The sequence below is a fragment of the Choloepus didactylus genome, chromosome 6, assembly GCF_015220235.1.
Source record: "Choloepus didactylus isolate mChoDid1 chromosome 6, mChoDid1.pri, whole genome shotgun sequence".
Classification (NCBI taxonomy): domain Eukaryota; kingdom Metazoa; phylum Chordata; class Mammalia; order Pilosa; family Megalonychidae; genus Choloepus; species Choloepus didactylus.
Window position 1 is genome coordinate 7,808,268 of NC_051312.1, and position 14,910 is coordinate 7,823,177.

General features: G+C 64.8%; 2 protein-coding genes across 6 annotated transcripts; both read right to left on the reverse strand.

The window, feature by feature from the left end:
- Positions 1-64: 64 nt before the first annotated feature.
- RPS6KB2 (ribosomal protein S6 kinase B2) lies at positions 65-5,541 on the reverse strand. Of its 2 annotated transcripts, none has more exons than XM_037838135.1 (15): positions 5,380-5,541; positions 4,980-5,020; positions 4,774-4,894; positions 4,424-4,492; positions 3,748-3,895; positions 2,642-2,699; positions 2,461-2,561; positions 2,275-2,359; positions 2,093-2,183; positions 1,869-1,976; positions 1,324-1,386; positions 1,120-1,197; positions 925-1,032; positions 734-846; positions 65-510 (listed from the first exon to the last, which is right to left on the reverse strand). In XM_037838135.1, the coding sequence occupies exons 1-15, from the start codon at positions 5,533-5,535 to the stop codon at positions 327-329; spliced, it is 1,524 nt and encodes a 507-aa protein (XP_037694063.1). In that variant the 5' UTR covers positions 5,536-5,541; the 3' UTR covers positions 65-326. The 2 variants fall into 2 exon arrangements, with proteins under 2 accessions (XP_037694063.1, XP_037694062.1); XM_037838134.1 differs by having other exon boundaries at positions 2,269-2,359.
- Positions 5,542-6,603: 1,062 nt separating this feature from the next.
- On the reverse strand, positions 6,604-14,900 carry CARNS1 (carnosine synthase 1). Of its 4 annotated transcripts, XM_037837999.1 has the most exons (10): positions 14,845-14,900; positions 14,419-14,444; positions 12,900-13,173; positions 12,206-12,295; positions 11,462-11,949; positions 11,048-11,222; positions 10,873-10,958; positions 10,100-10,331; positions 9,730-10,013; positions 6,604-8,605 (listed from the first exon to the last, which is right to left on the reverse strand). In XM_037837999.1, exons 2-10 carry the CDS (start codon positions 14,419-14,421, stop codon positions 7,379-7,381), a joined length of 2,859 nt encoding a protein of 952 aa, XP_037693927.1. In that variant the 5' UTR covers positions 14,422-14,444; positions 14,845-14,900; the 3' UTR covers positions 6,604-7,378. The 4 variants fall into 4 exon arrangements, with proteins under 4 accessions (XP_037693927.1, XP_037693929.1, XP_037693928.1 ...); XM_037838001.1 differs by lacking the exon at positions 12,900-13,173 and having other exon boundaries at positions 11,462-12,295; positions 14,845-14,860; XM_037838000.1 differs by lacking the exons at positions 12,900-13,173; positions 14,845-14,900.
- Between the last annotated feature and the right edge of the window lie 10 nt (positions 14,901-14,910).

Genomic DNA, 14,910 nt, shown 5'->3' on the forward strand with positions numbered 1-14,910 from the left:
CAGGGGCCCCCATGGCATGACCCCTGCCCCCTCCTGCCCCCAGAAGTCCAAAGACAAAGCCAGGTTTGTGCCATGATTGAGTTCTTTAATTCTCCGAGGGCACAGCTCCAGCTGCAGGTGAGCATCGGGCAGCTGGGGCCCCTGGCAGCAGCTACAGCCGTGGCCCTCCAAGCTCATGATTCAGAGGCCACAGTCACCCCAAACACACACACACTCCCCCTCCCTCACTCCCTGGGCACACCCCAGGTCTCCGGAACCAGCCCGGGGTCCCGTGGCCCCCACAGCCTGCCAGTAAGGGCCTCGGCAGCTGTCCTGGGCCCCACCCGCTAGCGCCCGGGGCGCCCACGGCTCCTCTTGGACTTCTTGGCCCCGGAAGGGGGGCGGATGGGGAGGGGGGCGCTGGTCGAAGGGGGCGGCAGTGGCGGCAGGAGTGGAGGTAAAGGCGGCTCCCCAGGCTCCAGGGGGCCAGGGCTGGGCCGGAACCCCTCAAAGGGGGAGAACTTCAGGGGGCTGCGGGGGAAAGCGAGGCAGAGTCAGAGCCTCCAAGGCGCCCCAAAGGGAGGGCAGACTCGTCCCCTCCGGCCTGTGCAGAGGACCCCCGACAGGATGAGGAAACCGAGACCAGTGCTGGTAAGAGCCTCGGCCCCAGGGGTGACAGTGGAACCGAAACCAGACCAGCCTCCTCCCGTTAGGGCCCCATCCCAGCTCCATGCTCCCCCCTGCCCTGTGGCACCTGATGGGGGTCCGTGGGCTGCTGTTGAGGCGCCTTGGGGAGCGCAGCTTGGGCTGGAAGGAGAAGCCCTCCTTGATGCTGTCCAGGACGGAGGGCGCCACGTACGTGAAGCCCTGGGGGACAGAGGCCAGGCCACGCTCAGTGCCCACCACGCCATGGCCACATCCCTGCCCTTGACCCCGGGCCCTCACCAGGAAAGCCTGGTTGGCGCTCTCGCTGAGGGCCGTGTCATCCGGACTGTCCACTGGCGTCTGCCGCGTGAAGCGGGTGTCAAACTGGCTCACGTCCTCTTCTGACTGCTGTGGGCAGAGCCGGTGGGTCGGGTCAGGGGGCATCCGAGGTGTGGGTCCTCAGCCGGCCACCAGGCCAAGGGGACTCCCACTCACCAGACAGGGCCTGTACGGGGGATCCACGCGGCGGGCCAGGAGGTCGTCCCAATTGATGTGCCGGAAGAAGGGGTGCCTCTGCGGGGAGGGCACCCCCAAACATGCCAACAGGTCACCCTCCCTGGCTCTGTTAGAGTCCCGCCCCCTGCCCCCCATCACCCTTTGGGGTTCGGCCCTGCCCCCTGGTGGTGACCCCAGACTCACCTGTACATCAGCAGCATCCCCTGGGCCACCCCCCATCCGTTGGCTGGGATTCCGTTTCAGAAACTGGGGGGCAAAGGGCAAAGGGTGAGGGCCTGGGGAGAGGTCCCGCTACTGTGTTCCCCTTGTCCCCCCAGGCCTCGGCTGTGTGGAGGGGTTGAGGTGAGATGGTTTCGGTCCTTGGCCCCTTCCCCACGAAGCCTTCTCAGAGGCCCCGGGTCAGCTTGCACCACCCCAGAGCACTGTCCGGGGACTCCGACTGCAAACTCGGAAGGAGCCCTCCTGGGCAGCCCCCCCATTTCATCTCCACTGCCTGCCCTCTGGGGTGCCCTCAGAAGGAAGAGCTGCCAGGGTGGCACAGGGCCGGGCAACTGGTCTGAGGCAGAGCCGAGGCCTGAGCTCAGCCTCTCGGATGCAAAGCCAGCACTCCTTCCAGCCCCAGAGGCAAACGCTGCACGGGCCGGGGTGGCTCGGGTCCACCCCAAACCCCCACCCCTACCCCCCACCCCCCCGGGCACTCAGGAACCCAGGCAGGAACCAGGCCCCACCTTTTTGATGAGATCCCGGGCGTCCAGGGTGAGGTAGGGGGGCAGCACCAGCTTCCCCTTGATGATCTTGTCCATGGTTTTTTTCCGGTTCTCAGCCGTAAAGGGTGGCTGGAGAAGGCAGAAGGAGAGAGGGGCCTTGTGGGCGCCCCCCAGGCCCTGGCCCTGCCCCGGTAGGGGGTCCTCCTCCAGGCCCGCACCCTCCCTCTCGAGGGGGCCGGACTTGCCGATCCAGTGAGCATGTCGTACATCAGGGTCCCCAGGCTCCACCAGTCCACGGCCCGGTTGTGGCCACTGCGCGCCAGGATTTCAGGGGCCCTGGGGGCCAAGGGGACGTCAGTCAGGCCAGGGCCATTGCTGGCTGCCCTCCCGTCCCCCGAGCCCGGCCAGCTGCTGCTTATACATGTACTCGATGGTGCCGCAGAAGGTGTGGGTGATGGCACCCTCGTGAATCGACTCCTTACAGAGGCCAAAGTCTGTGAGTTTGATGTGACCTGCAGAAGAGGGTTGGGGTGTGTGGGGGTGGGAGGGTGTCAGGGCCCCACGGGGCGCCCCAGTCTCCCTGCAGCTCTGGACCCAGCATGTGCACACGCACCCTGGCTGCTGAGCATGATGTTCTCAGGTTTGAGGTCTCGGTAGATGATGCCCTGGGAGTGGAGGTGTCCGAGGGCCAGGGTGATCTCTGCCAGATAGAAACTGTGGAGATAGGACAGGGTGAAGAAAGCCAGGGTCCCCGGAGCCCCTCAAGGGTGAGAGAGGCAGGAAGTCACACCCACCAGGCCGTGTCCTCCAGGAAGATGCCTTCTCGTTCCAGATGTGTGAAGAGCTCACCGCCTGTGACACAAACAAGTCGGCAGCTGTGTGGAGGACCAAGATCCTCTTCTCTCTCTCTGTGATGCTTTCTTCTTGGGGAGAGTGGGGTGCAGAATCCTGCCCTACCTGCCTCACAGGGCTGCCGTGGGGATTCAATTCAATTCAGCAAACATCTACCGACGCTACTTGGTGCCCGGCCCTGGGCTGGGTGACACTGGGGACAGAGAGGTGAAGAGACCCAGCCGCCACCCACCGGGTGTGGGGAGACAGGCACGCGCACTGCTGCCCTAACATGACCAGACTGAGGCCAGGGTTCCGAGAGCTTCACCCCAAGATCTCTGGGAGAAGACGAAGGATGACAACTTGAATCCCAACAGAGGAAAACAGAGAAAGTCTCCCAGACACGGCGGGACTTAAAGGGGGTGCTGAGATGGGAGGGGGCAAGCAGAGCAGGGAGGCAGGCGCTCGCGGGGCGCATCTGGTACAGATGGGACAGGCAGGAAAGCAGGACTGGACCGCTTCGTGGAGAGCAGGGGGTGGCAGGTCAGGGAGGCCAGGCTTTATCCGGGCAGTTACAGAGAGCCATGGAATTCCAAGCAGGAGTGCTGGGAACAATCCCGTGCTCTAGGAAGACAATCCTGGCAGTTAGTGGAGGAGACATGAGAAAGGGGGTGAGCTGGAGACATAGAGAAGCCCCGATAAAAGACGACTGCAGCCGTCCACCCACCCCGGCCCCAGGAGAGTGGAGAGGATGGAAGACACTGCAGACGATGAAGCAGCCAGATTTGGAACCAGGCCGGACACTGGGCACAAAGGGGAGAGGAAGAGGATGTGAAAGTCTTGTAGAACAGGACACCACAACCCTGTGGACTTCGTATAAACTTCCACTGTTCTGAGGCCATCCACCCCCCAATGGAGGTGAGGGACACAATAGGCGCTGGACAGACGTTTGCTGAATGAATGAAGGAACGGAGGGGTGGGTAGGGGGGGTGGGGCCCCCAGCCACTCTATTCAAACACACCTCCTCAGGATGTCCCTGCCCCTGCCCCGGCTGGGCCCGCACTCATACCACTGAGGCACTCGAGGATGAGGTAGAGCTTGCCGCCAGTCTGGAACGCATAAGCCAATTCCACAATGAAGGGGTGCTTCACGGACTCCAGAATGTTCCGCTCGGCCCGCGTGTGCGCTGTATCCTTGGCATTGCGCACAATTTTGGCCTGAAGAGACAGATCGGTCACAAGTCGGGGGGACACCCAGGACCTCCTTCAGGGCCCCCAGCCCTCACCTTTCTGCCCTCCTCTGTCACCCTCTTTTAGTTCTCCATAATTCTGCTGCTCTCAAAACAGGGTGAGGTTTGTCTCCATCACTGCTTTTCTCTGCCTCGGCATTGCTAGCACTTTCAGCCAGATCTTTCTCTGGGTGGGGGTCTGGCCCATGAGTTGTAGGATGTCTAGCAGCTTCCTTGACCTCTACCCACCAGATACCGGTAGCAGCCCTCAGTTATGACAATCAAAAATGTTCCAGACATGATCAAATGTCCCCTGGAGGAGTCAAACTTGCTCCTGGTTCAGAACTACCACATAGCAATACACATCGCAGAGGACGATAAACCAGCAAACAACACAGCCACAAAGACAGGGACCGTCTCCGCCATCATTTTTGCTGCTGTCTCCCAAAGCCCGGCGCAGTGCGCTTGGGGAACGGCGGGCGCGCCACGAGTACTCTTTAGTTGACTAACGACTCACCTTCTTCAGGACTTTCATGGCATATATTTTGCCCAAGTTGGTGCCTTGCACCTTCCGCACCTGGAACACCTGTAGAGCAGGGGAGACAGGATCGGCTTCTCTCTCCATATCCGATCTTCAAGAAGCTCCACCCTGAAGCTCTGGCATCTGAACCATGAGGCCCAGGCCCACCCAAGGGCGGGGCAGTAAAGATTGCAAGACAGATTCTGAGAGCCTTTTCCCTTCCCCTGTTTTATGTTTCTGAATTCTATCAGCGGCTCTGCTGATTTACAAGTCTAGTTTCCTCTGAGAACTCTTTGCTGAGTCAAGACAGCCCCTGAGGGCAGCAGGGAAGGGGGGGGTGCCAGTACCTTGCCATAGCCCCCCTTGCCCAGCACGCGCAGCAGCTCAAAACAGTGGGGCCCGATGCGCTCAGGGCCGGGGTTCACGCTGGTCTCCGTCAGCTCCACCTCTTCATAGTGTCCCACGGGTCTGTGGACGCAAGAAGTTAAGGCGGGCCGGGCTCCAGCACCCCCAACCCGGTCTCCATGCTCTCCCCAACACGACCCTCACTCACTCCAGGCCAGCAGCCCGCAACTCGGCAATGGGGCACACGTCCTGCGGGAAACCGAGGTGAGGGGGAGGATAAGAGCCAGGGGAGGGCCGGAATGCCGCCCTCGCCCCAAGCTGGTCTGCTCCGCCCGGAAGAGGAGGGGGTCGCGGATGGGAGCTGGAAGAGCTTGGGACAGGGACTCAGGAGGAGGGCCCGGGACAGAAAAGAGAGTCTCAGGAGAAAGTGTTGGCGAGAGGCGCGAGCCTGGAAGAGAGGTCGGAGTGAGTTGGGGTCAGAGGGGCCGGGGCCGGAGGAGGATCGGGGTCTGCAGCGGTCTCTCTGGGTGAGAGGAGCCGTCGTTCCGTCCGCGCATGGGGGATAGGATCGGCTGCGGGATCGAGCAGCGTCCGGGCGGGGAACTCACAGCCGGGCTGAGCTCTGGTTCGCCCTCGCCGTCGCTGCCTTCCTCGGTCTCCAGGTCCAGGTCGAACACAGCCGCCATAGAGGCGCCGGCCCCGCGGGCCCCGGGGCCCGTACCTGGCCGCGCACTGACAGGCTGGGGCCCCAGCCCGTACGTCATCACTCCGGGACGAGGGTCGCGCGCGCCGATGACGCACGTGGGGCTTCTCCCTCCCCCGAGCCGTCCGCTTGGCCCGGCGGAGAGAAAAGATGGCGTCCGTTGCAAGGTCTCTCGGGAGTTGTAGTTCCAGAATGCCGGAGCGCGCATCCCCCAGCCTGCCGAACCCCTTTCAGCGGGACCCTCTGTCTTTCCAGCACTGCTCTCCGGGAGGGCTCTGGGGAGAGTTCGGGTCAGGATAGGGTAGGTCGGAAGAGCATGCAGGTGTGAGTGTAAGTTCAATCCCCAGCCTTCCTCGAGCCTGCGCGCCCAGGCTGCCTGAGCGGCGAGAAGCCTGTCGCATCCCCGCTCTGTTCGTCCCTGAAAGTGGGGTGGCTGCACCGGAGTCTCTCGAACGGCCTCTGGGCTCGAGGACTCTGCGGGTCAGAGCATTTCCCGGGTGCCCGCTCCGTGCCCAGCTCCCAGCCGGGCTCTGTAGCCAGGTTCCCGCCAGAACATGGGCTTGTACCGGATGGAGGTCCTTCTGGTCTCAATCTAATAACATTTAGCAAATCGACCTCCTGGTACCGAATAGGCAATAAAACTTTGTTGAAAGAATGAATGAATGAATGCACCAAACCTGGTGTGGGATTTGGCATGGGTTCCTGTTGGATGCGGCTCTCTGGGGGAGAAGTGAGGCCAGACCTAACTTTGGGTGTGACTTCTGATTGTGTGAGGCTGGCTGGGTGTGCGTTCTGGTTGGTTGGGGAGGACTGGGCACGTACTCGGATGGGCAGAACTCAAGGGTCTCCAGGCTGTTGGAAGATTATCTGGTTGGCTGTGGCCCTTGGGGTATAATTTTGGGGAAGAAGACCCTCATGTTAGGGTCCTGATGCAGCTATAGGGCAAAGTCCAGGCCAGAGGTCAACCCAGATGCTTGGCAAGTGGAGTAGTTTGCCCCGGGTTCCAGATGTTACAGGTGCCCCTACCCATCTCCGCCCAACCCCCACACCACCCTGATCCCTGCCCCCACCATGCTGAGCCTTGGAGGTGATGTCCCAGAGAAGAGAATCTGCCCCAGACTCCAGACACTTCTCTAGTCCATTGCCTTTATTTGGGGAGGGAAGCTTGTGGAGCTGTCCACAGCTCCTGTGCCGTGCAGAGGCAGATCTTAAAGCAGCCTCCCCTGGCTTCGGAAGGGAGTGTACTCTCCCCTGCCAGCTGCTGCTTCTCCAATGCCAGTTAGGCCAAAGCTTGGAAGCTCAGCAGGGAAGGTGTCTGGGAGAGGAGTGTGCACATGTCTCATTCTTCCTTATCTGTCAGGGGAAACAGTAGTTGCTGCCCAGAGGTGTGATGGGAGAGGCCTTCTGCCCCTGGCCCACCTGCTTCGACTACTCAGGGCAAATAAGGCAGGGGGAATCTGTTAAATGATGGGCAGGGATAAGAGGACAGGGAAGGTTTAGTCTCAGGTTTCCTTGGGATGTGTCCAAGGCCAGAGGCCCAGCCAGGTTCTCTCCTCCCGTAGTGGCAGAAAGAGAGACAGACCTGGAGGGGTGTGGGGAGGAGGGACGGGGGGAAGGGGACAGGGATGGAAAGCTCTTGCTGCTTCTGCAAGGTGGGAGTCCTGGGGCAGCTGTGGGCTGGATTGGAGCCTTTGGGAGGGCAACAGGACCCAGCAGACCCCCCAGATACTTTCATCTGTGGCCCTTGGGCCCTGGAGGCTTTGGCGTCGAAAAGGCCCTGCTGCTCTGGAGCCAAGCCAGGGTGGGGCAGGGTGACGGGGAGAGAGGCAGGGAGAGCACTGGGGAGCAGAGGGCACCAGAGCCCTCCTCCCCCAGCTCCCTGCCCCCGGCCCCCAGCCCCAGCGCTATTTGAAGTGAGACAGGAAATGGGCGACGGGGTAGTGGGGCCCGTCGATGCCCAGGCCCTGGCAGAGGCCCAGCAGGCGCAGGCGGGCCTCGGCGGGGCTGGACCCGGCACAGGCCACGCTGCAGTAGGGCTCCTCGTACTCGCCGGGCACCAGGGCCTCCTCCAGCAGGTTGAGGCGCAGCACGCCCCGGTCGTGCAGGGCCTGCAGGGTCTCGCGGCTGGCGGTGGAACTCAGCGCCTGCAGGTGCTGGGACACCAGGCACATGACGCCCACCAGGTGGCCACGGGCACGCGGGTGGGCGGGCAGGGCGGGCCGCAGGCTGCAGGCCACCATGGCAGTGGCCAGCAGCAGGTCCACACCGTAGAGCTCCAGGATCCAGTCGCGCAGATAGAAGCCGCCCATGCGGGGGTTGATCTCGATGAGCCGTGGCCCCAGCCCGGTCAGCTTGAGCTCCACGTTGAAGACACCATCGAGCAGGCCGCACCCCAGGCAGCAGCGGAAGGCCGCCTGCACCAGCTGCGCCTCCTGCTCGGCCGCCAGCCCAGTGGGCATGCAGGCCGCCGTCTCGGTGAAGCCGGGCAACCGTGTGGGGCCATTGTCGGAGACGAAGGCGGCCAGCAGCCGTCCACCGAACACCACCAGGTCCACGTCATGCTCGGTGCCCTCCACGAACTCCATCAGCAGCATGGCATTGCCCCAGCCCAACCCAATGCCCGGGTGGTCGGCCTCGCCCTGCAGGTCGCGGGCGATCCGGGAAAAGTGCTCGTGGCACTGGGACGCGTCCTCCACCAGGCGCACGCCCACCGCACCTGCCCCGAACTCCAGCTTCATGACGCCCGGCAGGGGCACCTGGTGGACAGCCTGCTCCACGTCAGCCTCGCTCTTCAGTGGGCAGCAGGGCACAGCGTGGAGGGAGGGCGCCGGCCAGGGTGGGCCGTGGCAGCGCAGCAGGTGCAGCTGGGTGAGGCTCTTCTGCTTGGCCAGGCTCATGGCGGCTGGGGGGCTGCAGGGCAGACCCAGTTCTTGGCAGAGCAGGGCCGTGAGCACCAGGCAGTCATCCCAGTAGGAGAAGCAGCCATCCAGCTGCAGGCCACGTGCCCGCACCAGCTCTGCCAGCAGCTTCGCGTTCTCCTCATCCCGCTTGTGATCCGTCATGTCAAAGTGGATGAAGGTCTGCACCAGCTGGGATGCAAAGTGGTTGGGGTCCGACTCCACCAGATGCAGCTGCGGAAACCACGGTGGGGAAGGGGGTTTCGGGGGTTTCGGGGGCACGCCTGGGTCAGCCTGTGCTGGGGAGAGTGGGGAGAGGGCACGGGGCCTGGGCAGTGCAGGCCGAGGGCTGGCGCTTGCTGCTGTGTTCTCTGCTGCATCTCTGGTGTCCAGCACACCGCCAGGTACATAGTAGGTGCTCAATAAATATGTGCTGGTGGCTACAGAGAAGGTGCCGAGGAGACAGCTAGCCCAACCTGAAGGTGAGGGAAGCACCCTAGAGATGCAATGCTGGAGCTGGCAGCAGAGAATGAGCCAGAGAAGGCCAGGAGAGTGGGCGCAGGGGCTGGGGCACTGAGGGGAGGGGCATGTGTCCATGGATATGACAAAGAAATCCTGTGGGGCCCTGAAACTCACCACCCGCCAGGGGACACCAACACAAATCAGTCAGTAGCCAGGGCAGCTAAAAAGGGAGAGCAATGGCCGGCTGCCCAGGAGTGACATTCTAGGTGGAACCAACATGCAAGGCAGGGAGCCAAGATGTGTGGGAATGGCTGGAGGATAGGGCCCCCGAGAGAGAGATGGATTGTGGGAGAGGGGAGCGGAGACCATTTTGGTGGACGAGGGTCCACCCGGAGAAGAGCCGAGACATGTGATCTCCATTTTCTCATCTGTTCAACGGGGATGAGAAGCCTGCCCGCCCCCCAGCACACACACCCGGGGCCTGGCTCCAGGTTCTCCAATGCGAGGCACCCGCGGCCATCTATTGGGGATCTGGAACGTGCTCCCCACACCCTCCTCAGGCCCTGGACGCCTTGTCAGGAATTCATCCTCAAAGGGCCCGTCCTTCTACCCCCCACCCCACCAATGGAGCCAGTTCCTTGGCCTGGCATTCAAGCTCTGGGGCTCGCCCTGTGCCCCGTGCCTGTCGACCCCGGCTCCTCTCCTTTCCACGGAGGGCTTTGTGCCCGCCGGGAGGGACCTCTCACTCCAGGCGGGGACAGAGCCCGGTAGAGAGGCTGGGGCGAGTCGGGTGCTTCGGCCCCCGTGGGGCGGTGGGCCCCGTCGAGGCCACCCCACGCGCGGCCCCGCCCCCAAGGCTGCAGGCCCCGCCCCCAAGGCCGCAGGCCCCGCCCCACCTTGAGCCCGTAGTCGCGTGCCGCCTCCCACACGAACTTCTTGCTGACGCCGCCCGCGCCGACCAGCAGCAGCTGCTTGCCCTCCATGAGGCAGCGCGCCGAGCGCCGGAGCATGGTCTCCACCAGCGGCGCGGCCGCCGGCGCCTCCTCGGCCGCGGGCCCCGGGCGCGGCGCGGCCCACAGCCCCTCGAGCGCGCCGCACGCCTCCAGGCACAGGCCGCCGTTCAGCTCCAGGGCCACGGGGGTCAGCGCGCGGCCGGCCAGCGTCAGCGCGAAGTCCACGCCTGCCCGGGGCGGGGGACGCGGGCTCAGCGCAGGCTGCCCTCAGGTCTCCGGCCCCCGGCCCCGGCCCCGGCCGCCCCGCACTCACCCAGGAAGTCGGTGCGCACCCCGCGCCCGCCGCGCTGCTCGGCGCTCAGGCCGGCCTCCAGGGCCAGCACGGCGGCCAGCGCGGCCTCGGCCGCCGCCTTGACGCGCCGCCGCACGTCCGCCACCTGCGCCGCCTCGCCCAGGCCGCACTCGGCCAGCGCCACCTCCAGCGTCCGCGGCAGGCAGCTCTGGTGCCGCAGCGGCCGGTCCCCGCGGCCCACGCCGCACACCACCTGGGTAGGGTGCAGCTCAGGGACGCGGGCCCGGGAGGAGCCCGCCTGGGGTCCGCACGCGCCCACCTTCCCCAGCGCCGAGATCCGGGCCCCTCAAAGGACGAGCCCTGTCCCCACAGAGGGACTTCAGCTGTGCAAGCCACCCTCCCCGTCTGGCCCCCTAGCCCCACCAGGGATCCTAGCCAGACTCCCAGGCACCCTGAGGGCTCCTAGCTCCTGCAGCCCTGTGGGTCTGTGCCTTCCCGGTGTTGGGTCCCCAGGAGGTTTACCAGGGCCCCTGGGTCTCCCTTCCCTGAGGCAAGAGCTCCCCGGTAAGAGGGTTTGACCTGCCAGGGCCCAGGTACCCAGCCTGGGCCTGAGCACAGGGGTGGGGGCTTCTGATGGGGGAGGGGTGCACCCACCCCGAGAGGTAACCAGAAGACTCCCCAAAGTTTTGTCTCCTTTCTTTGCCCAGTGACTGCCCTGGGGGACTTGCCAGGTGCATGGGGCTGGGGTAGGGGTGTGGCAGGCAGTGCCAGGACCTGGGTCAGGACACACTCACCTTGCTTAGCAGAGGCCGGTCACCCTGTGTGCGACACACCACGGCACAGATCCGCACAGCCAGCTCCGGGCCGGGCGGGGGACTACCTGGGGGAAGACGGTGAGGCCGGAGCCCGGCGCAGCGGCCGGGAGGCAGAGCGGAGGTGCCACCCCTGGGTGGCCTGGGAGGCCGTTACCTGGGAAGGGTGGCCGTGCAGGTGGACACACCACCTCCACCAGCACGCTCTCCTCCTCCTCCAGCTTCTCCAGCAGCGCCAGTGCCGTGTCCACCACTGCACCCACCTCTGCCCGTGGATGCAGGCGCCACATCTGCCGCCCCCGCCAGCGCCACCCGCTGAGCTTCACAGCCACCTGTGCAGCAGGGCCGGGGAAAGGGCCACCTCACCACCACCCCGTGTCCTTGCAGGGTGGGATGCTCACACCATAGGGGCCGATGGGTAAACTGAAGTAGGATGCCAGGGGGTTGCCACAGCGAGATAGGCAGCGGCCAGGCTAAAAGTCGGGGCACCTGTCCATGAGGACTTGGTAACCATCCGCTGGGGCCGTGCTCCTTCATGTACCCAGGTCTCAGGGGGCAGGGGCCCCATTACCTGCAGGGCATCCCCCAGGCCCTCGGAGCGCAGAAAGGCCCCTACTTCGTCCGTCACCAGTGCCTCCTGGCCCTCTTTGCCACTCAGCTCCACCAGCCGCAGTCCTGGGCTGGCCTCCTCTCCCCGTAGCAGCGCCGGTGGCTTGTAGGTGAAAGCCAGGGTGGCTGGCACAGCCACACCACCCTGCTGGGCCAGCAGCCGCCTCGTCAGCAACCGGTCCTCCAGCAGCCGGGCCAGCTCGGCCGAAGCCCCCGTAGGGCAAGCCAGATCGCGGGCCAGCTCAGCTGCCTCCCGACCCCAGCCAGGCCCCGGCCCCAGGCCTGCCAGGAAGTAGGTGGCACGGCGTGGGGGGACAAAGTCATCCAGGAACGTCAGGCCCCCGGGGTGGAAGCTCACGGCCTTGGAGACCAGCAGGGAGGCCTCGCCCGGATGCCCAGGTGCTGGCACCTTCGTCAGCCAAGCAGGGGACAGGCAAAGGAGCATGTTTCCTGTGGGCAGAGGGGAGCAGCTGGCCGGCCAGGGGAGGCCTATTGTCCCAGGCCCGCCACCGCCAGCCCGGCCCTGGGGCAGTGGGGGCAGCTGCACTCAGATCACCCCCCACCCCCACCCCCACCCAGAGCCCGGCAGCTGTTCCAGGAGAAGGCAGGCGGTTGCCAGGGTCAGTGGGTATTTTGGGATGCGGCCGGGCCAGGACAGGGCTGCCCGTTCTGTAGGAGGGGGCGGGGAGCTCGGGCACACACTCACCCGGGCTCTGCACCCCACCCTCCAGCAGCACAGACAGAAAGGTGCTGGGGGATCCCAGAATGCACAGGGTCACCTCCGCCCCAGGGCAGCCTCGGGGAAAGAGAACAGGGCCCAGCTCACCAGGGGCTCCCCTTGTCCTTCTGCCCATGTCCCCCCACCTCCAGCGCACCCTGCCCTGCCCTTGAGGCTGGCTCCTTTCTCCCTGCAGTTGGTCTGGAAGGCGCTGGAGGCCGGGCGGCAGGAGACCTGCCTGAGCTCTGCCACTGACTTTCCGTGTGACCTGGGAGATGTCCCCGCCCCTCTCTGGGCCTCTGCTTGCCAGTCTGTACGATGGCACCAGGTGTGATTCTCGTGGATTCAAGCTGTGAACCCTTTTGTGGCCCACCCAATCCATCAAACAGATAAAGCAGGGGGTGGCAGACATTTCTACGGGGGTCTCGCCTCCACGTGGCACAGTTTGCAAATCCCAGGGCTGGATCTCCCAGGGGGAAGGGCCAAGGGGACCTGAGCTCTGGCTTTCTTTGCTGGTGCCAGGTACCCTTGGGGGCAGTGCCTGCCCGCCTGCCTGGGGTCGACCAAGCTAAGGCCAGGGTGAAGGGACCACCCTTGGCAGGGACCCCTCTCCCCACTGGGCTGAGGGCGCTCCTCCCCCCGCCCCCGGGGGTGGCCCCTGCGTGGAGCCCTCCCTCGGCACCTGTGCGGGGCACCTGGCTGCGGTCCTGGGTCTCCGGGAGGCCAGCTTGCTGCAGACAGCTCTGCAGTAGGCTGTAGTGGTAGGTGGTCCAGGCCCGGGCCTCGGCCCCCTCAGGGGAGCCCTTGAGCTCCAAGCCCACGTCCTGGCGCCAGGAGCCCGGGAAGCAGCCCTGGGGCGGCAGGCCAGAGCCCCTTCCCCCGGGGCCCTGCTCTTCCTCCGGGTCCTTGGAGCCCAGGGGGCAGTCCCACTCGGGACCCAGCGGATCCAGGGAGAGCTGGGGGGGGGGTGCAGAAGTGGTGGGTCTTGGATGGGGTGGGTGAGGGGCACATCAAGTCACCCAAGTTCTTCTGCCCCGCTCACCCTCCGCCAGCCCTGGGTCATGTTTGGGACAGACACTCTACAAGGGACAGGAGTTGGTTGGAGGGACGGAGGCTTGTCACCGGCGGCGTGAAAGGGGGAGTGCTTTGTAAACTGTTATGTGCCAGGTCCCTGGGGCTGGGGGGAGCAGTGTCCTGCTGGCTAGACCACCGGGTCCCCCCTACCCCGTGCTGGGCTTTGCCCTGGCTTGGTGCACAGGGGCGGAGCTTTTTGTCTGTTTCGTTCATCAAGGTAGTTCCAGCACCTAAAACCCTGCCTGGTCCACAGTAGCTGCTCAATAAGCGTTTGTTGGACAAAGAATTGAAGACGTGGGGACAACTCACTCTTGGGGTCCTCATTTCTCTCTAGGCCTCTGTGCCCCTCTACCATCATGAGTATTCTGCTGAGACCTAAGTAAGTGGATGAATCTGTTTCGTTGTCACCCCCGGGTAGGCCTTGAGGACCTACTGTGTGCCCAGCCCTGTGTGGGGCATTGGGAGGACCTGGGCTGGTAGCCTTGATCCCAGATGGTCTGTGTCAGGGAAACGCTTTCTTGGGGTGAAATCTTACACCCCTGCCCTTCTGGGAGACTGGGGCCAGCCACGTTCTGGCCAATCCCCATGGGGCAGCAGAGAAGCTGAGGTGAGCGCAGGTGGGAACTCTTATTCCTTGCTGTCCCAGGCCTGGAGTGAGAGGCCTGGCAGTCGAGCCTTGCTGCACAGGCCAGGCTGGGCCACCGCGGGCACGCTGCGAGATGCAGACGAGGCTTGGGCCGACAGTGTGTGGTGACTGTGGTGGGGAGGGTGGAGGTTGGGCCTCGGACCTGGGCTTGAATCCCAGCTCGCCACGGCCAAGCACGGGGCCTCTGCACCCTCACTTAGAAAGTGGGTTCCCTGAGGATCCGGACTGGGGGTTCTCTGCACACAGCAGGTGCTCAATAAACGTTTGCTGAATGAATGAATGTCAGAGTGGCCGAGGTAGAAGATGGTGAGCCCTGCACACCAGCAGGTGCTTCTCCCACAGGGTGGGGAGTCGGGGAGGGGGGTTGTGGAGCTGGTTGTGGGCTGCACACAGCAGCCCCCAGGGTTAGGCCCTTGGGACCCTTCCTCTGTCCAGGGACCTAGGCCTTTTTTGGGGGGTGGGGTGGGTAGAGAGGACTCACCATCTTGCAGGAGAGTGGCTGAGAGACTGATGGCAGAGACAGAGAGACAGAGAGACAAAGGAGGGAGTCAGGGCAGCTGGGACCCTACACCGCTGCCCAGCCCCTGAGACTTGGGCTGTGGGAAGGTGCCCAGCTCCTGCCAGGTTTCCGAGGCTCCCCGCCCCCACCCCCACCCCAAGGAGGGAGAGGGTTTATGCCTCCAGCCCCCCTGTGCCCACGGAGCTCTGGCAGCGCTGGGGTTCCCGGCTCGGGCTCCCGGCTCAGTCCCCCGGCGATGGGCGCCAGGGATCCCGTGGGGGTGCGCTGGGGTGGGGTCGAGGGTCCCGCTGGGGGGAGGGGGCGCGGACGCTCAGGGTCCCCGGCCCCGCGCCCCCGGCCCCGCAGCCCCCTCCCTGGCTCGCTCCGGGAGGGCAGGAGCCGGGGTACCTGGCGGGCGGCGGCGGCTCGGCGGGGCTCGGCGCGGACGGCGGGGCGGGCACGGCGGGCGCGGTG

Excerpts from the sequence above, each read along its gene's own strand:
- CARNS1 (XM_037837999.1), bottom strand. Across the intron at positions 12,296-12,899 it reads CAGCCAGGTGCCCCGCACAG|GCTGCCCTGGGGCGGAGGTG; the intron begins GTGCCGAGGGAG and ends TCTTTCCCCGAG. Across the intron at positions 10,959-11,047 it reads TGCACGGCCACCCTTCCCAG|GTAGTCCCCCGCCCGGCCCG; the intron begins GTAACGGCCTCC and ends GTCTTCCCCCAG.
- RPS6KB2 (XM_037838134.1), bottom strand. The coding sequence starts at position 5,535 with ATGACGTACGGGCTGGGGCCCCAGCCTGTCAGTGCGCGGCCAGGTACG. Across the intron at positions 2,562-2,641 it reads TTCCTGGAGGACACGGCCTG|TTTCTATCTGGCAGAGATCA; the intron begins GTGGGTGTGACT and ends CTATCTCCACAG. Across the intron at positions 1,033-1,119 it reads CCCCGTACAGGCCCTGTCTG|CAGTCAGAAGAGGACGTGAG; the intron begins GTGAGTGGGAGT and ends CTCTGCCCACAG.